Below are 20,217 nucleotides of genomic sequence, written 5' to 3'. Positions count from 1 at the left end.
AACTCCCGGAAGCCCAGCGCTCCAAGGTTCAGGGAAATCCCAGCATGCACTTGGGCAGCCCATCTGGGACTCCGCCCAGTGGCTTGTGGGAGTTCCCACCGGGGTGCGCGCTTAAAGGGGAGGCTCCCGGTGCGATCAAAAGTCACTTCCGGGGGCTGGAGAGGTGGCTCAGTGGTGAAGAGCACTGGCTGTTCTTCCAGAGGTCCTGAGTTCAATTCCCAGCGACCACGTGGTGGCTCACAGCCATCTGTAATGAGCTCTGTCGCGCAGGCAGAACACTGTATACATAATAAATAAATCTTTTAAAAAAAGTACTTCCGGGTTCCATGGTCACTTACTCTCTTATGGGGTGTACAGAGGAGCCTAAATTGAGAGTGCAGAATTGGAATAAAATCAGGTTGAGACGTTACTGCTTGATTACGCTTTCCCTGAGACCCACTGCAGAAGGATTCCACCTCTCTGTACGATGGTAGGGACTATGATACATTTCAAAGGACTGGACTAAAGTATTGATTGGACAGGCAGGTTACATCAGAGATTTCCGAGAGTCAGAAGTTCTGGACCCGTCCAGGGTTGGTTCACTGTCCCTGTTACCTAGATAGGAAAGTGTTACTGAGGGCCACATCGGTATGTGACAACAGAACTGTGTCTGTGTTGAAGGATGAATGATTAACATGTGAAGGTATCCTAAACAAATACAAAAGAACGCTTCGTGTTTGTAGGAAAAATCTACCTTTGTGGTAACTCGACACTGTTGAACTGTGAGACCAAAATGAGCCATCTTAGAAATAAGACCAAAATGCTTCCACCCAAAAACTAAGGCCTAAGATTTCTCCTTTTAGGAACAGGCCATTAGTTACTGAAACCACAGTTCAGATTCCAGAAACCAGGAAGTGTAAAAGTACAGAGTCACAAGATAGTCACAAGGTAATGCCTGCCAGACTATGGAGTGTCCTCTCCCTGGTTTCCAAGGTAACTGACCACAGAAATGCCTCCATCTGAGGGCAGCCAATGAGAAATGGTGGCGGGCAACCACTCCCTTAGAAGTAATTTCTAAAAGTCACTAGAAGCAAGCCAATCAGAATTGTACCCGTACTAGCACCCCTAAATGATGTAACCTTGAGATTTTTCCCTTTAAAAGCTGAGCTTGCAGATAGGTGGGCACTTCCTCCAGCCTCCACTGCGTTGGATGTATTGGACAAAGTCCCTGCCTAGGCTTGTATATGCAGAATTAAACCTTGCTTTTGCATTCCGGCATGCTCGTCTTTGGTGGTCTCTCTGCGGGTCACGATCTGGGCACAACAGAACTTTCAAGGTCACTTTTGTTGTTTACATTTACACAGAATTTTTGGTCATTCCAGAACGTGATAGGAAACAAATTTCAAGACAACGAGGTCCCTAATAAGACCACTAGTTGTATCAAGTGAATTAGATTAGATTAGATTTGAAAACAAGTCCAACCCAGCCATGTGTTTACAGAAAGTACGTTAAAGATTAAAGTGACCATCCTCACAATAGTCAAAAGAAGACTTAAGTCAATTTTAAAAATTGAGGAGGATGGGGGACAAAGAACATTGCCAGTGATAATAAAGAGGGCAATTCGGGCCGGAGAGATGGCTTAGTAGTTAAGAGCATTGATTGCTCTTCCAGAGGTCCTGAGTTCATTTCCCAGCAACCACATGGTGGCTCACAACCATCTGTAATGAGATCAGATTCCTTATTCTGGTGTATATATAAAATATACGAATAAATAAATCTTTAAAAATAAAAAGAGGGCAATTCATCTAGTGAAAATAAACTTGGCTGGTATGGTAGCACATGCTTTTATTCCAGGCAATGGGGAGGCAGAGACAGGTGGGCGTCTGTGAGATGGAGGCCAGCTAGGAGGAGCTCAGTTGGGACTGTATAGTGAAACTGTATCTAAATACTGAAATAACCTCGTCATGTACTCCTAATGGCATAGCTTCAAAGATGAAGGGGGGAAACTTGCTAGAGCATTAAGGAATGACAGCCAAATCCACCATCACATTGAAATTTTTTCAATCTCAGTTGATGGAACAAACCCAGAAAAGTAACAGAGCACAGCTGAACTGGACGGCATATCAACTGTGAGTGCTGTGAGAATCAAAATGGAGACAGTTAAACTTTAATGGAGTATCTTGAAGGGAGAGCTTTCATGTATACATACCTATGGCAAGATTATTTCTATACTCCTTTAAAGGCCATAAAAGTGTACAAGGCCCACATGACCTTACACACAAAAGATACTTCTGTGAGTACATCTGTTGGCTAAGCTTCTTTTCTTTTTTTTTTTTTCTTTTTCTTTTTCTTTTTTTTGTTTTTGGTTTTTCGAGACAGGGTTTCTCTGTGTAGCTTTGCGCCTTTCCTGGAACTCACTTTGGAGACCAGGCTGGCCTCGAACTCACAGAGATCCGCCTGCCTCTGCCTCCCAAGTGCTGGGACTAAAGGCGTGCGCCACCACCGCCCAGCAAAATGGCAGATCAGAGTGATTCTTTTTTTTTTTTTTTTTTTTTTTGCTTCTTTTCAACTATAGATTGATGTCATTTTATCATTGCTTCTTGTAGCCAAGGATGTTTCAGAACAACTTCTCTTTCCTACACTTCACCTTTACAAGCCCTAGCTTTCTTGACCTCCCTAAATTAGCAGGTGCTCTATTGAACAACTGCTATATTGCAGTCTTCTGATTGTTCCTGAATTGTTGTAAGACATCTACTCATCTTTTTAACAAAATTGACACAACCCACTTGGTCTCATATTTATGCAACACTCTTCCTAATGACAAGAGAATTCTTACATGCAGGGAATGTTTACTGACAGAGCTATATTCTGAGCTATAAAACAAGTCTCAATAAATTTAAAGAAATCGAAGTCATACACAACATGTTGTTTGACAAATGGAATAAAAGTAAAAATAGAGGACAGATAACTATATAATAATGCACTAATTCTCTTGTTCCTAGCACAAAATAACTGAAAAGAACTGAAGGAAGAAATTTTTTGTTTTTCTCTGGGTTCTAGGGTTCACCCCATCACAGCAAAAGGAAGTCATTGTGATGGGAGCTTGGAGTTGCCGGTCACACTGCATCTGCAGTAGCAAGCAGAGAGTGACATGTTCATTTTAGCTAGCTTTCTAATTTTTATGTAATCTAGGATCCCACTTTCAGGTGTATCTCCTCATCTCAATTAACCTTCCATAGATAATCCTTTAGAGACACCTCCAGAGGCTAATTTATCTCAATGAGCCTCACAGTCATGGCTAGAGGTTAACTTGTCTCAATGATCCTCACAGTCATGACTAGAGGCTAATTCATCTCAATGATCCTCACAGTCATGGCTAGAGGCTAACTTTTCTCAATGATCCCTCACAGTCATGACTTGAGGCTAACTTACCACAATGATCCCTCACAGTCATGGCTAGAGGTTAACTTGTCTCAATGATCCCTCAGAGTCATGACTAGAGGCTAACTTTTCTCAATGATCCCTCACAGTCATGACTAGAGGTTAACTTGTCTCAGTGATCCTCACAGTAGTCATGGCTAGAGGCTAACTTTTCTCAATGATCCCTCACAGTCATGACTAGAGGATAACTTACCACAATGATCCCTCACAGTCATGGCTAGAGGCTAACTTACCACAATGATCCCTCACAGTCATGGCTAGAGGCTAACTTACCACAATGATCCCTCACAGTCATGACTAGAGGATAACTTACCACAATGATCCCTCACAGTCATGGCTAGAGGATAACTTATCTCAATGATCCCTCACAGACATGCCCATGTTAAGCCCGAGTCACAAGCCTCCAACCAGACCACCAAGGAGCCGACTTCCATACAAAAATGTAAGATTTTTTTATTCAAGCAGCCCAGGTAGGGACTTTGTCTGACACTCTGTTACAGGGAGTGAAGGGGGAAGCCCTGAGGACTTATTACAAGGGGTTTATATATGAAAAGTTAACATGCAATGGGTTACATACCATTGGACGAGGGGGTGGGGGTGAGGTAGTTCTTTGAATTACTGGCTGAACTATGAGGGTGAAGTTACTAATGGCTAACAGGATGTAGGGTATCTACAGAGACATAAACTGTTTACTCCCTATATCTTGTTTTCGTTGAACCCAGGATATATACATTCAGATTTATTGTTCCGGTCCTATTTTCACATGAGTTCAATCTCTGGTCAGTTGAGTCCATTATTCCCCATATCCTGTTTGCTGAGTCCAGATTATATAGATTTATTGTCACATGAGTTCAATATCTAGTCAGCTCTGGGTTCATTTATGGATGAGCAGATACCTTTAGATGGGTGGGGGGGAGTTCTTAAGAGGGCTACTGATTTTCCCCTTCATCCACAGCATTATTTCTTTGGTGATTCTAGATCTTGTTAAGTTGACAATCAGTATTAACTATTTACACCGTATCTTAGTTAGGGTTTCTATTGCTGTGAAGAGACACCATGACCACAGCAACTCTTATAAAGGAAAACATTTAATGAGGTGTCTTACATGTTCAGTGCTTTAGTCCATTATTGTCATGGTGGGAAGCATGGCAGCATGCAGGCAGAAATGGTGCTGGAGAAGGAGCTGAGAATTCTATATCTGAATCTGCAGGCAACAGAAGGAGAAACTGTGAGCTACACTAGGCATGGCTTGAGCATAGGAGACCTCAAAGACACACTTCTTCCAACAAGGCCACACTTTCTAATAGTGCCACTCCTTATAAGGGCCATTTTCTTTCAAAACACCATACCAAGATACTAGAAACTTGAAAGTGTATGACTGAAATAACTGAAATTATATAATGTTTGAATCATCCCTTTGGGGAATGTAATTTTATGTTATACTCCAAAGGATAAAAATAACACCTGTGAGCATTGTCAGACCAAAATAAAGCCACTTATGTCAGACTCTGGGTAGATGGAACCTGCAGTCATGAAGGGAGGCTGTAAGCATGTGTTGAGAAATGCCTCCTGTCCCTGCCACCTTCCTGATGGATCCGCACTTCACAGCCACCCTCTTCTAGATCCATTTTGTGTGAGTGAGTGAGCCACCCCTCTCCACAATGAAGACTGACTTCCATTCTCTGTGTGGATCTTACATGGGTTTTTTGTTTTGTTTTGTTTTGTTTTGTTTTGTTTTGTTTTTTTGGTTTTGTTTGATTTGATTTGATTTGGTCTCATTCGGATTGCTTTGGTTTTTTGGGAGGGGATGTTTGTTTGTTTGTTTGTTTGTTTGTTTGAGATGAGGTTTCTTTGTATGGTCCTGGCTATCCTGGAACCTGCTCAGTAGACGTTGCTGGACTGAAATTCAGAAATCTGCTCCCTGTTTCTCGAGTACTGGAATTAAAGTCATGCATCACAGCCTGGCTGTATCTTATGTTTTAAATGTCAGAAATCAAGCTAATGAATTATGCTCACTGTAGTATGAGCCTGGGTTGCTCCCTTTCCTCACCATCAATGCTGAACTCTCTTTGAATCCCATGAAGTTCTGAATGGCCTGTGATAATAGCATTGATTGAGTAAGTGCTGTTCATCCCCCTCTCCTTTTTTAATTTTTCATGTGTGTATAGTGTGCGTGTTTACATATGTGTGGGGAGTGGTGTGCATGCAGATGTGCACAAGTAAAGAACAGTCAGACAAAAAAAATCACAAAACAATGCAAAATAAAACAAAAAGTTCACAAAAATACCATTGAATTCACTTTGTTTTGGCCAGATATTACTGGGCATGTGGACTGCCCTGGGGTATGGTTGGTATATACAATGAGACTCCATTTTTCCTTTGAGACTGATTTTTCCTTTGGCAGCAGGTATCAATGTTGAGACTTGTCTTGCTTGAACCTATGCAGGCCATGTGTGTAGTGCATGGACTCTGTGAGTTGACAGGTCTGTCAGTCCTGTTGTGTCTGGAGGACACTGTTGACTTGGGGCCACAACCATCCCTCTGGCTCTTACAGTCCTTCTGCCTCCTCTCCTGCATAGATCCATGAGCCCTGAGGGTTTCCCGTGTTTTTGTTTGCTTATTTTGCTTTTCTTTCCCAGGCTAGCCTGGAAGTCATTTTGTGTAACCCAGGCTTGCCTTTAATTTCTGCCTTTAATTTAATTCTCCTACCTCAGCCTCTCAGATTCTGGAATTAGAGGCAAAAGCCACCACACCTAGCTTCGAACTTTAAAAGAAAGGGGTCTCTGGATTGTATTTGCGTCCAGAACTTTTCTTCTAGACACTAGACCCCTCGGGGCTCTGTTGCTGCTGCTGCTGGACCAAAGGCAGAGTCAGGTGCATCATCCCAAGTCCCCACATTTTAACTCTCAGTGTCCTGTGCCCCAGCCCCTGTAGGGAGTACAGGAAAATTTTCCTTCCAGTCACTTCTGGCAGCATCCTGGGGCAGGCTCTGGAAACGCAGTTAACTTGGACAATGATGAGAAAAAGTCAGCCAGGCATGGTGGTGCACGCCTTTAATCCCAGCACTTGGGAAGCAGAGGCATATGGATCTCTGAGTTCAAGGCCAGCCTGGTCTACAGAGTGAGTTCCAGGATAGTCAGGGCTACACAGAGAAACCTTGTCTTGAAAGACAAAAACAAAAGCAAAATAAAAAAAAAGTTGTCAGGAGACGTTTCTTGTAGACCTTGTCACTGAGAGCAGAAATAACACAATGATCACAGGTCCAGAGAGAGACAAAGTTGGGGAAGCAGTACCTATAACCGAGGGCTCATCATTCCCTCCAGTGATGAGTCTGGTAGCCCAGGTCTGGCTGCCTGGAACAGAGCTGTGTTCAGACTTGAGGTGGAGCATGCTTGCAACCCCAATGCTGGGGAGGTGGAGGCAGTAGTACCTATAGCTCAAAGTCACCCTCAGCTACATAACAAATTAGAGGATAGCCTGCATTACATGAGTTATAACTCTGAAGGAAGGAAAGAGAGAAAGGAAGAGAGAGAGATACTTAAAAACAAATGGACAGACAGACAGAGGAACAGTCTGGAAAGGAAATGGGTAAACACCCAGAGATGAGCATCTTCCCAATATCCTGACCACAGTGCATCTCAGAAGGCTCGGTAGGAGTCCCAGTAGTGCCTGGCCCTGATGCGATGCTCCAGAAAGTTCTCCATCATGGCAGAGTCTCTTCTTAGCAATTCACCTGCAGTGTCTCCTTGATTTCTTCCCTATAATTAATGCCTCTGGATTCTTTGATTTGTTCTTAGACATTTTTTTGTTGTTTTTTCAGACAGGGTTTCTCTGTGTAGCCCTGGCTGTCCTGGAACTCACTCTGTAGACCAGGCTGGCCTTGAACTCACAGAGATCCACCTGCCTCTGCCTCCTGAGTTCTGGGACTAAAGGCATGGGCTACCACCACTGGGTATTCTTAGACATTCTTAAGTCATGTAATCAACACAAAGTAGGAAGAATTGTAGGGCTGGTGCACAGAATATCTCTTCATTTTTTTTATTATATTTATTTGTGTGTGTGTGTGTGTGTGTGTGTGTGTGTGTGTGTGTGTGTGTGTGCATGCTAGAGAGATGCACCAGCAGTTGAGAACACTGGCTGCTCTTCCAGAGGTCCCGGGTTCAATTCCCAGAATACTCATGATGGCTCACAACCAACTGTAACTCCAGTTCAGAAGATCCAAAACCTCTTCAGGCCTCTGTAGGCACAAGGCATGATTGTGGCCCACAGACATACATGCAGGCAAAACATCCACACACTACAAACTATTTTTAAAGAATTTAGTTATAAAAAAATGACAGTGACAATTCTATTGTATATATCCAGAGAAACTCTCTTGTCCCTCTTTGTCTCCAGCTGCTGAGGGATGGTATCATTGGATAGTGTGGCCATCCTCACTCAGACTGGAATAGGGATCCTGGGAACTCTTCCCTTGGGTGTCCCTCATGTGTCATTGTAGGTGGGCTTTGAGGTCTCAGATACTCGAGCCAGGCCAGTGACTCATACATGGTCTCTTCCTGTTGCCTAGGGATCTGAATATAGAACTCTCAGTTCCTTCTCCAGCACCATGTCTGCCTGCATGCTGCTGTGTTTCCTGCCATGATGATCATGGACTGTATCTCTGAAACTGTGAGCCAGCCCCAATTAAATGTTTTATAACAGTTGCCATGGTCATGATGTCTCTTCACAGCAATAGAAACTCAACTAAGACACATGGATTGAGGTCATGGGAGCAAATTACCAACCATCTTGTGTTGGTCTCTGGCCAAGAGTCAGTACTGTCTTCCAGGGGTGGGAATCAGAGCCTCATATGGGGATCTTTTAGAATCAGTCAAGCTACCTGATGCCTGGAGATCTGGTCAATGTCTTTGACCAAATTAACCCAGATAAGTTACTCTTGAATACTTGACCCATTTAAAATGTGTGAGATGTCAACTGATTGGAGCAATGGGATTTTTCCATTTTAATTCTAGGAATTTGCTGTTTCATATGATGGTCGCCAGGTGGCAATAGGAGTCCAGGGATAAAAGCAAAGAGAAGGTGGTTCATTGCCCTCAGTTGTTCACAACCCCATCTGCATGCATTACGAATATCATCAAGGGAAACAAAAGGAAGGGGGGAGGAGGGAGAGAGGAGGAAGAGGAGGAGATGGTAAAGGTCCCCCCAACTCCAGCAAGAGAGAAGAAAGGTGGGGGTAGGGGATGATCAAGGTTTTTTGTTTTTTTGTTTTTTCCCAGAACTAGGCAACTTTGCTCTGAAGTTCATTTTAAGTTCAATAGGCAAATCATGGGGGAAAATGAAGAAAATTAAAAGCAGCAAACAAGGTAGCTCTGCCAGAGATAAAAGCAATAGAAATGGGGCGGTGAGATGGCTCAGCAGGAAAAGGGGCTTGCAGCCAAGCCCGACAGCTAAGCTCCATCCCTGGCACCCGCGTGGGGGAGCGGAAAGCACAATCCAGGAAGTTGTCCCCTGATCTCCACATATGGATGAGGTACATGGATACACACACAGGGACACAGAGAGAGAGAGAGACAGACAGACAGACAGACAGACCTGCTTCTAAAAAGGAGCCAGACATAGTGGGGCTCACCCACCTGTAATCTCAGCACTCAGAGATACAAAGCAAAAAAAAAAAAAAGCAGGATTTTGAGGCTGGCCTAGGCTAAGCAGACTCCCCAAAAACTTCAAATAATAACAACAGTAATAACAAATTCAAAGTAAAAATAAAGCGAAACATGAAAAGAATCTATTAAAAGTGGGCATAATACATGAGAACTCACACACAAAGATATGTAAACATTCTGTATAAGTACCTACTTATGCATAATGAAAGAAGCACAATTTAGCTGGGTATGGAAATGCCTGCAATCCCAGCATCCCAGAGCTGGGAAGATGGAGGCAGGAGACACAGGAGTTCAGGGCCAGCCTGACCTACAGAGTGAGACTTGTCTCAAAAAGAAAAAGGAAAAGAAAATAAAGGGAAAGAAAAGAAAAGAAAAGAAAAAAGAAAAGAAAGGAAAAGGAAAGAAAAGAAAAAGGTGGGGCTGGGGAGATGGCTCAGCATTTAAGAGTGCGCATGCTCTTACAGAGGACCTCAGTTGGGTTTCTAGCACTCATATTGCATGGCTCACAACTACCTGTAACTTCACATCTTGGAAATCTAGTGTTATCTTCTAGAATCTGTAAGCACCTGCATTCGTGTGCAAAGACCCACACACATAAACACACATACACATAATTAAGAAATAAAAATAACTATTTCCTAAGCCGGGCGTGGTGGCACATGCCTTTAATTCCAGCACTCGGGAGGAAGAGGCAGGTGGATCTCTGTGAGTTTGAAGCCAGCCTGGTCTACAGAGGGAGATCCAGGAAAGCCAGGGCTGCTACACAGAGAAACCCTGTCTCGAAAAAGAGACAGATAGATAGATAGATAGATAGATAGATAGATAGATAGATAGATAGATAGATAGATAGATAGATAGATGATAGATAATTTCCTAAAGGAGGGAGGCAGGTGTGGTGGTGTGGTGTATACCTTTAATCCTAGGCAGATCTCTGTGTGTTCAAGGTCAGTCTACTCTACAGAAAGAGCTTTGGGCCAGCCAGGGCTATATAGTGAGACCCTGTCTCAAAAGAAAAAAAGGAGGGCTGGAGAGATGGCTCAGTGGTTAAGAGCACTGACTGCTCTTCCAGAGGACCCAGGTTCAATTCCCAGCACCCACATGGCGGCTCACAATAGGATCTGATACCCTCTTCTGTCATGCATGCATATATGCAAATAGAGCACTCATATACATAAATAAATCTTAAATTAAAAAAAAAAGGAGAGAGAAGGAAGGAGAGAAGGTAAAGATTTTCCTGACACCCCACTTGTCTTGTCACCTGAGCCCAGCAAAACCCCTGATGTTGGATGACGCTGCGGGCAAAGCCATGGGGAAGGGACTCTGCATCCGTCCCAACTCCCTGCTGCCACAGTGAGAGAAACCACACACCTTAAGGGGGTGCCAACCAGCCTGATTTACTCATGACATGTTGTGCATAAGTATCAAAATGTCACACTGTGGTTGGGGAGTAACTCAGTGGTAGAGCCCCTGCCTAGAATCCCCCAGAGAGGGGCTGGGGTGTGGCTCAGTGGTAGAGCCCCTGCCTAGAATCCCCCAGTGAGGGGCTGGGGGTGTGACTCAGTGGTAGAGCCCCTGCCTAGAATCCCCCAGTGAGGGGCTGGGGGTGTGGCTCAGTGGTAGAGCCCCTGCCTAGAATCCCCCAGTGAGGGGCTGGGGTGTGGCTCAGTGGTAGAACAAGGCCCTGGGTATCATCCCCTACACCAATACATGGAGCAGAGGGGGCTGAAGTCAGCCCCTCGTTTGTTTTTGTGGAGAGAAGGGCTGAGGCTGGGCGAGCTGGGAGGAGTGTCTGGGAGGAGTGTCTGTCTGGGAGGAGTGTCTGGGTGGCAGGCAGATCCTATTTTTGATTTGGTCGTGGTTCTGAGTGGTTCACCTTAAAATAACACAATTCGGGTTTTTGCCGAATTTCAAGAATCCCTATTTTAAGAACTTCCTGGGTTTGCTTTAACAAAGAAAGACTTGGCTTGTTACTTTTATCCTTTTTATAATTTATTCTAAATTTCATTTTATGTGCATGGGTGCTTTTTCTGTATGTGTGTCTGTGTGAGGGTGGTGGATCCCCTGGAACTGGAGTTACAGACAGTTGTGAGCTGCCACATGGGTGCTGGGAATTGAACTCAGGTCCTCTGGAAGATCAGCCAGTGCTCTTAACCACTGAGCCATCTCTTCACCCCCTTAACTTGTTTTTTTAGAGGAAGATTTTTGTTCCTTGAATCAGGATCTCATACACCAGCACAGGCTAATCTTGAACTCACATGTAGTCCAGGCTGGCCTCTAACTTGCAGCAAATCTCCTGCCTCAGCCTGGCAAGTGCTGGGATTACAGGTGTGAGCCCCCATGTCTACCTGGAGGGTTTTACTTTTGAAACCAGTCTCTAATAGAGTAGAAGCAAGGATTTGTTGCTGGGAAGCACTCTTCACCGCCAAGCCATGTCTCCAGCCTGCAGTGTAGGTGTGAATGAAGCCATGTTTACTGTTAGTGAGCTTCTGACATTCCATCTACTTCCCCAGAATGGCATGATTTCTCTTCTTCTTTGCGTCTGAATACATGTGATGATGTGGATGGTGCACATGTTCCTTATCCATCCTCCCCATGACAGGCATGCCAGCTGGCCCCACAATTTGGCTTTCATGAGTAGCGCTGTACATGTGTGCCCTCTCTCAGCCCTGCTATGTGCCTAGGAGTGTAATCGAGTACGCGGTACTTCTAATTCCGGGGGTTTTGTAGGCTCTCCATGTTCTGCATGTCCTAACCAACATCTTCCACCCACAGCATTTGTTGTTTTCTCTCCTTCCTTCCTCCCTTCATGCCATGGCTTCTCTCAACGATGGGCTACAATGTGGAAGTGTAATCCCAATAAACCCTGTCCTCTCCAGTTTCCTTTTGGTCATGGTGTTTCATTGCAACAACAGAAACCTTAACCAAGAGAAAACTTCTTAACTGAAAAACCCTTAACAAATTAGGAACAAAGCAGTGCACTGTTCTCAACGTGTGGGTCATGACCCCTTTGACAAATCTCTATCACCAAAAATATTTACATTACGACTCATAACAGCAGCAAAATTACAATTATGAAGTAGCAACAAAAATAATTTTATGGCTGGGGGTCACCACAACATGCGGAACTGGATTAAAGGGTCACAGCATTAGGGAGGCCGAGAACCACTGCAATAGAGCATAATAAATTAAACAAAGGAAGGCTGGGATAAAGCTTGGTGGTGGAACACATGCCTGTAATCCACTAGTGAGGGACTGGGTGTGGCTCAGTAGTATAGCCCCTGCCTAGAATCCCCCAGTGAGGGGCTGGGGGTGTGGCTCAGTGGTAGAGCCCCTGCCTAGAATCCCCCAGTGAGGGGCTGGGGTGTGGCTCAGTGGTAGAGCCCCTGCCTAGAATCCCACAGTGAGGGGCTGGGGTGTGGCTCAGTGGTAGAACCCCTGCCTAGAATCCCCCAGTGAGGGGTTAGGGGTGTGGCTCAGAGGTAGAGCCCCTACCTAGAATCCCCCAGTGAGGGGCTGGGGTGTGGCTCAGTAATAGAGCCCCTGCCTAGAACCCCCAGTGAGGGGCTGGGGGTGTGGCTCAGTGGTAGAGCTCTGCCTAGAACCCCCAGTGAGGGGCTGGGGGTGTGGCTCAGTGGTAGAGCCCCTACCTAGAATCCCCCAGTGAGGGGCTGGGGGCGTGGCTCAGTGGTAGAGCCCCTGCCTAGAACCCCCAGTGAGGGGCTGGGGATGTGGCTCAGTGGTAGAGCCCCTACCTAGAACTCCCAGTGAGGGGCTGGGGTGTGACTCAGTGATAGAGCCCCTGCCTAGAACCCCCAGTGAGGGGCTGAGGTATGGCTCAGTCGTGGAGCCCCTGCCTAGAATCCCCCAGTGAGGGGCCGGAGTGTGGCTCAGTGGTAGAGCCCCTACCTAGAACTCCCAGTGAGGGGCTGGGGATATGACTCAGTGGTAGAGCCCCTGCCTAGAATCCACCAATGAGGGGCTAGAGGTGTGGCTCAGCAACAACACCCTTGTCTAGAACCCACCAGAGAGGGGTTGAGAGTTGGCTCAGTGATAGAGCAAAAGAGATCTATGGAATTGACAAATTCCATCCCTATCCACCCCATTCCCATGAAAGGATCCACTAAGATCTAAAACCAAGCAAGGTTCCTTTCCTCAAGCCTAGGTCCCTGCTTGGAGACAGCCTGTTCCAACCACCCACGTTTCATTGACTGTGAATCACCCCTGAGGGTTAGTAAACAGACTAACGATGTCAGCCTACCCCAGCATGTTGGCTATTGTGCAGTTTTCATAAGACGTTAATGTCCTAAGGCATCATGGGCAAGCAACTCACAGTTAAAGGGCCAGTCTTAGAATAAAAGATTTGTAACTGGGCATGGTGGCCAAGCCTTCAATCCCAGCACTCAGAAGACAGATACAGGCAGATCTCTTGAGTTTGAGCCCAGCCTGGTCTACACAGCAATTTCCAGGACAGCCAGGGCTAGGCTATAGAGACCCTGTCTCAAAAAATAAAAAAATAAAAAAATCTGTGTATGTGTATGCACGAACATGGGCACAAATGTGTATGTCTGTGCATGTGTGTGTGTGTCTGTGCAAGTGTGTGTTCAATGCCAACCAAAATGCACATGTAGAAGAGGACAAGTTGCAGGAGTCAGTTCTCTCCTTCCACCATATGGGCTCTGGAGTCAAACTCTTGCTTGAGCATCTCCCCAGCCAACAAGCATTCTTGATGGAGCACTGGTTTCCCTGAGTGACAGCCAGGAGACTTCTTAGCCAACTACAGGAGTTGTGTCACTTCCTGTGATCTTTCAGCAGCAGTCTATCAGAACGCAGCCATGAGGTTAATTAAAATCAATCAATTAATTAATTAACCTATTAAAAGTCTCCTCTTCCCTCCTCTCTCCAGAGCTTCAGACTAGGAGCATCAAACTGGAAAGACCCAGAATCCCGCCCCTTAATGTTTATGGTTCTTGAACAAGCCACTGACATTCCACACGACTCAGTCTGTGAAGTCCATACGTGGAAAGGAGGCGTTTTATACACATGGTGCTGGGGAAAAGTTAGAAAACGCATAGGCAGGTAGAGAAAGCAGAAATGGGCTTCCTGCCAGGGTAGCTTCCTTTCTCGTGAGAAAGGCTAGGCAGAAACGGCCTGCTCAGGGACACATATCTAGGCAGGATGATACGATGGGAGGACCCAGCAGTCTTATAAAATACCTTGAACAGACTCCCAACACAGAGCCTGCCTCAATAACGACACACACACACACACACACACACACACACACACACACACACACACACACACACTCTTTTGTCTCCCTCAGACAGTCAATTCTTTGCCTGTCCCACAAGTGAACTCAGCTAACTCCAGAATCTCAATTACTAATGTAGGGGCTGCAAAGACGGATCAGCGCTGTAGAACAAATAAATACTGCTTTTGCAGAGAACCTGAATTTGGGTTCCCAGCACCCACATGGGGCGATTCACAACTGCCTGGGACTGAAGGTTTGGGCACATGAATGTACACACACACACATACACACACACACACACACACACACACACACACACACACACACACACACACACGGGAGGGGGAAAGAGGGAGGGAGAGAGAATTTAAAAATAAAATCAGTGGCAGTTTGTTTTGATGATTTGTTTGTTGTTTTTTTAACTGCCTTTGATTCTTGCTTTGCCATTCATAATTTAGCAATCTTGGACAAGCGACTTCGTGTCTCTGGGTCACCTGTAAACGAGGCTTTTCGTGAAGATCTAATGACATCATTTGAACAAAACCTTCCGCGCAATCCCCCAAACTGAAGCTCACTCACTATAGGAGACAGGGGAGTCTGGACAAGTTCTGACTGCAGAGACAGGTGATCGAAGAGCCAGTGAGGCAAGCAGATGTGGCTGTGAAATCTCCAGGACAGTGAAAGACCCCCGCTCCATTATGAGGATATGGGGCGTTGGGCCGATGTTATGCCCCCCCAATAACTTGGCCTTAGAAACGCCATTCTGCAGGAATCAGAAAAACAGGAGTTCACAGCTGTGACTAACTAGCCAGCCGGCCTTGGAAGAAAAAGATAACTATGGCCAGCCATCGGGCCTAAGATAGAGGGGATAATTGGGTCAGCGGCCTTGGGAGTAAGACAGTTGATATTTTATGGCGGGCCCCTGGCCTTGAAGAATAAGCAGCTGGCCTGGACAAGGCCAAATCAGCCACACACAAGCGACCCCAAGTTCACCCTGGCCTTCTTTGAAACAACCAATAGGGACCCTGTAACTATGCTTCTCGCTTCTGTAACCGCGCCTCTGCCCCTGGGATCCCATAAAAAGTCCCCCTTGCCCTAGGAAGGCGCGCAAGTCCTCCAAGAGACTTCGCCCCAGGTACCTGGTCTAAATAAACCCTCTTGCTTTTGCATCTGATCTGTGGTTTCGGTGTGTTCCTTGGGTTTGGGGTCTCTCCCGGAGGAAGATCTCTGCCTGGGGTCTTTCATTTGGTGGCCCGTACGGGGATTGAGACCCCTCCCTGAAACCACCGACCCACCATCAGGAGGTAAGCCGGCCGGCCTTGATTTATGTCATCCCTGTCCAGTCTGAGGGTTGTCTGTTTGTCTGAATGTTAAATGTTGTTTGTTTGTCTCCGCGCCTGCGTCTGATAATCTGTCTGTGTCAGTGGATCTGAAAGAGGAGGCCGACGGGCCTGGACTTCGCCGCTGAACCCTGGGAGACGTCCCAGGGGAATCTGGAACCCTGGAAGAAGTTCCACGGTTCATCTGAAGACCCCTCCGGGGGCACAGTTTAAAGACCCCTGCGGGGGCACGGTTTAAAGACCCCTCTGGGGGCACGGTTTTTCTGGTTTTGCTTTCGGTTTGGAACCGAAGCCGCGCAGCGAATGTTAGTCTTATTTATATTGGTCTGTCGTTTTTTGTTTTCTGTTTAACCGTTCTCCTCCTAGAAACAGCCATAGGACAGACTGTCACCACCCCCTTGAGCCTCATGCTTAAACACTGGTCAGACGTAAAGACACGAGCCAACAACGAAGGAGTCGTAATCAAAAAAAAAAAAAAATAGATCACTCTTTGCGAGGCCGATTAGGTTAAAATAGATGTAAGATGACCTCGTCAGGAAACCTTTAACCTCAGTCTTATTTCACAGGTGGAGGGAAAAGTTTTTGCTTCCAGTCCCCATGGCCACCCGGACCAGGTCCCATACATTGCCATGTGGAGACTCCTGACAACAGAACCTCCCCCATGGGTTAAGCCGTTTCTCTTCCCCTCAGCCCCCCCCCCCCCGACAGCGCCGGAGGGACCGGCGGCTCCTGCAGCGGCCCCAGCGGAGGATGAGTTTCCTGCTTCCTCCCCAATTGCCGGTCGCCTACGAGGAAGGCGGGACAAACCAGCGAAGGTAGGGAACACCTATATCTCTATCGCCAGTTGCTCTTAGCTGGTCTCCAAGGGACTCTAGGCCCCCTACCGATTCGGCTCAGGTTACCAGAAAGAGACGCCGGCAGCGAGTTTTTAAAAAGACTTAGAGAGACACGGAGGGAGAGGAAAAACAAACAAAAAAAGTCCTGGCCACTGTAATGTCTCAGGGACAGGTCAGAGAGGGAGTTAGGAAGTTAGGACGGGAGATCAAAAAAGGACACTGCTTGACAAAGACAAAGTGCTTACTGTAAACAGAGAGGACATTGGGCTCGTGACTGATCAAAAAAAGCCTCAAGGGTCTCGGAGACCTAAGTCAAGGGTCCTCAATCTGGAAGATTGAGAAGGTCACGGCCAGGAGCGCCCCCCCCCCAGCCCAGGCTAACTCTCAAGATGGGGGGGCAGCCAATGACCTTCCTAGTGGACACCGGGGCTCAACATTCAGTCCTGACCCATACCGGAAGCTCTCTCAGTGACCGCACAGCTTTGGTCCAGGGGGCCACAGGTAACAGGAGGTATCAAAGGAATGCTGGTACAGAGACTGGGGCCATAAAAGCCCGGTAGCTGCAGGATGGCCCGCCCCCTGTCTGCGCGGGGTAGCCGCTATTGCTGTTTTGCTCAAGGATGCAGGGAAACTGACTTTGGGACAGCCATTAACTGTGTTATCCTCCCATGCGGTGAAAGCTCTGGTCCAGCAGCCCCCAGATCGAGTGGTGTGCAGACCAGTTGTCTCCCTCAACCCCGCAACCCTGCTGCCTGGTATACGAATGGGAGCAGCTTCCTCCAAGAAGAAGAACGGAGGGCCGGAGCAGCCGTCACCACCGAATCGGAGATAGTTTGGACCTCACCACTGCCACCTGGAACATCGGCCCAAAAGGCAGAGCTGATCGCGCTGACCCAGGCCCTCCGGATGGCGGAAGCCCGGAGGACCAGGAACTAACAAAAGAAAATGGGGGCGAAATGGAGCCCCGAGCGACAAGCTTACATCATAGATGGACAGAGGCCTTGCCTACCAAGAAAAGGACCGCTAACGTGGTAACCAAAAAAACTCCTAGATGACATCTTTCCCAGGTATGAAATACCCCAGATATTGGGGTCAGACAATGGGCCCGCCTTTGTCTCCCAGGTAAGTCAGGAGGTGGCCAGGCTACTGGGGATCGATTGGAAACTTCATTGTGCATACAGCCCCCAGAGCTCAGGACAGGTAAAACGTACAAATAAAACCATTAAGGAGACTTTAACCAAATTAACGCTTGCAACTGGCACTAGAGATTGGGTGCTCCTACTCCCCCTAGCCCTTTACCGAGCCCGGAACACTCCTGGGCCTCATGGCCTAACCCCGTTCGAGATCATGTATGGGGCTCCCCCACCAATTGTAAATTTCCTTTACTCTGATATCTCCTCTTTTGCCACTAGCCCTCCAACTGATACAAAAGACGGTGTAAAAACCCCTGCCTGCCGGGAGCAACTGAACCGCCCGGTGGTGCCTCACTCATTCAAGATTGGGGACTCTGTCTGGGTCCGACGCCATCAATCTAGGAACCTAGAGCCGAGGTTGACGGGACAGCGGCTTGGGTCCACACGTCGCATGTAAAGGCTGCCAAGGAACCCGACGAAGCTGAGGGCACCGAGACATCTAGTTCAACGCTCTCCAAACCCACTAAAGATAAGACTCACCCGGGGGTCCCCTTGATCCCCCTAATAGTCCTCCTGACATAAGGAGGGACATCACCAGAGAGCCTATTTCCCTGACGCTGGCCCTGTTACTGGAAAAAAATTACCATGGGCGGAATAGCTGCTGGGTAGATACAGGACTGCAGCCCTTATAGAGACCGGCCAATTCAGACAGCTCCAAGTAGCCATGCTCAACAGAAAAGATTTAAAAGATAGTTCCAAAGGTCACCATGGTTTACGACCCTTGTCTCCACCATTATGGGCCCCCTAATCGTCCTCCTGCTCATTTTATTGTTTGGGTCATACATCCTCAACAGATTGGTGCAATTCATCAAGGATAAGGTTTCTGTTGCCCAGGCTTTGATCCTAACCCAACAATATCAGAGGCTCAGACAGTCAGAGATAGAGCTAACCCCTTATTCTCCATCCTAAAATGAAAGATTTCATTTGGTACAAAAGAAAATGGGGGAATGAAAGACCCCCGCTCCATTATGAGGATATGGGGCGTTGGGCCGATGTTATGCCCCCCCAATAACTTGGCCTTAGAAACGCCATTCTGCAGGAATCAGAAAAACAGGAGTTCACAGCTGTGACTAACTAGCCAGCCGGCCTTGGAAGAAAAAGATAACTATGGCCAGCCATCGGGCCTAAGATAGAGGGGATAATTGGGTCAGCGGCCTTGGGAGTAAGACAGTTGATATTTTATGGCGGGCCCCTGGCCTTGAAGAATAAGCAGCTGGCCTGGACAAGGCCAAATCAGCCACACACAAGCGACCCCAAGTTCACCCTGGCCTTCTTTGAAACAACCAATAGGGACCCTGTAACTATGCTTCTCGCTTCTGTAACCGCGCCTCTGTCCCTGGGATCCCATAAAAAGTCCCCCTTGCCCTAGGAAGGCGCGCAAGTCCTCCAAGAGACTTCGCCCCAGGTACCTGGTCTAAATAAACCCTCTTGCTTTTGCATCTGATCTGTGGTTTCGGTGTGTTCCTTGGGTTTGGGGTCTCTCCCGGAGGAAGATCTCTGCCTGGGGTCTTTCAACAGAATACCTCGCCGGCCAACCTCCCCTTGCCCACAGAGGTACCAGACAAGCCTGGAGCCCAAACTTCCAACAGCCACCTCCACCTCCCTGAAGCTTGAGGTTTCATGCAGCGCAATGTTCCAAGAACGGACTACATTTCCCAGCATGCGTTTCCAGTTAGGGCCCCAAGAGACTACCCATCCCGCGAACCTTAATCGAACCGCTTTAGGAGTTCCGGGCCGGAATCGCCATTCATTCAGCTCCTATGTTTCTCTTGGCTGAACGTGTCAGTCACCGTCAACCCCAGCCCGAGCCTGGCTCCTGCAGGGTCTGTGGGAAGCGTTGGTGCCTTCTAGGAGACAGGGTCTAAGGCCGCAGAGCTGTGTGGCCCGGGACGAACCCAAGGCCTCGCAGCCTGGGACTACATCTCCCAGGCGGCATCGCGGCGGCGGCCGCGACACGTCACTGGACACCGCCAAGAGCCCCGGGGGGGAGAGGGACTTGGGGGGCCGACCGGGAGCCGGCTGAGGAGGATGGGGGCCACCCGCCCGTCCCTCGCGTGAGGAGGCCGAGGGGCGCGCCACCCCATCCCGGGGCGGCCGCCCCCCGGGGCGCCGCCATCCCCGCCCGGCCCTGCGGTCGTGGCTGGGGATGCGGAGCCGGGGGCCGCCGGTGGAGCTGCGCGGGGTGAGAGGCGCGGGGAGGGGCGGCCGCTGGCTGCCCTCGGCCGCGGCCTCCGCCGGCGGGCCCCGCTCAACCCGGCCCTCCTTGCGCCCTGACATCCGTGGTGACGGGTGAACCTGTCGCCTCTCCTGCACAGCCGCAGCCCAGGGGACGCTCCTGTCCTTTGAGAAAGGTTTTTGGGTTTTTTTTTTTTTTTACTTCCCGCACCCCGGTTCCGGCGGAGGCCCTCCGCCAGCCATGGTCCCCAGGAGGCCCCCGGGGTCTGCAGGGGCTGCCTGCCACCCCGGCCTCCCCGCCCCGCGCTCAGCATCCCGCGGGCAGCCTGCGTGAAGCGG

The 20,217-nt window shown here is 48.0% G+C and overlaps 2 protein-coding genes across 3 annotated transcripts; one reads left to right on the top strand and one right to left on the bottom strand.

The window, feature by feature from the left end:
- Nucleotides 1-174: 174 nt before the first annotated feature.
- LOC143273971 (uncharacterized) lies at nt 175-20,206 on the bottom strand. Of its 2 annotated transcripts, none has more exons than XM_076574900.1 (2): nt 19,409-20,206; nt 175-278 (listed from the first exon to the last, which is right to left on the bottom strand). In XM_076574900.1, the coding sequence occupies exon 1, from the start codon at nt 19,978-19,980 to the stop codon at nt 19,486-19,488; it is 495 nt and encodes a 164-aa protein (XP_076431015.1). In that variant the 5' UTR covers nt 19,981-20,206; the 3' UTR covers nt 175-278; nt 19,409-19,485. The 2 variants fall into 2 exon arrangements, with proteins under 2 accessions (XP_076431015.1, XP_076431011.1); XM_076574896.1 differs by lacking the exon at nt 175-278 and adding an exon at nt 2,564-4,624.
- LOC143273977 (uncharacterized) lies at nt 15,016-19,147 on the top strand. The gene is made up of 2 exons (XM_076574904.1): nt 15,016-16,489; nt 17,191-19,147. Exons 1-2 carry the CDS (start codon nt 16,425-16,427, stop codon nt 17,444-17,446), a joined length of 321 nt encoding a protein of 106 aa, XP_076431019.1. The 5' UTR covers nt 15,016-16,424; the 3' UTR covers nt 17,447-19,147.
- Nucleotides 20,207-20,217: the final 11 nt, after the last annotated feature.

This window comes from Peromyscus maniculatus, chromosome 1, assembly GCF_049852395.1.
Source record: "Peromyscus maniculatus bairdii isolate BWxNUB_F1_BW_parent chromosome 1, HU_Pman_BW_mat_3.1, whole genome shotgun sequence".
Classification (NCBI taxonomy): Eukaryota; Metazoa; Chordata; class Mammalia; order Rodentia; family Cricetidae; genus Peromyscus; species Peromyscus maniculatus.
The sequence above is the reverse complement of the archived record's forward strand: the minus strand, read 5'-3'. Positions and strand labels throughout refer to the sequence as shown.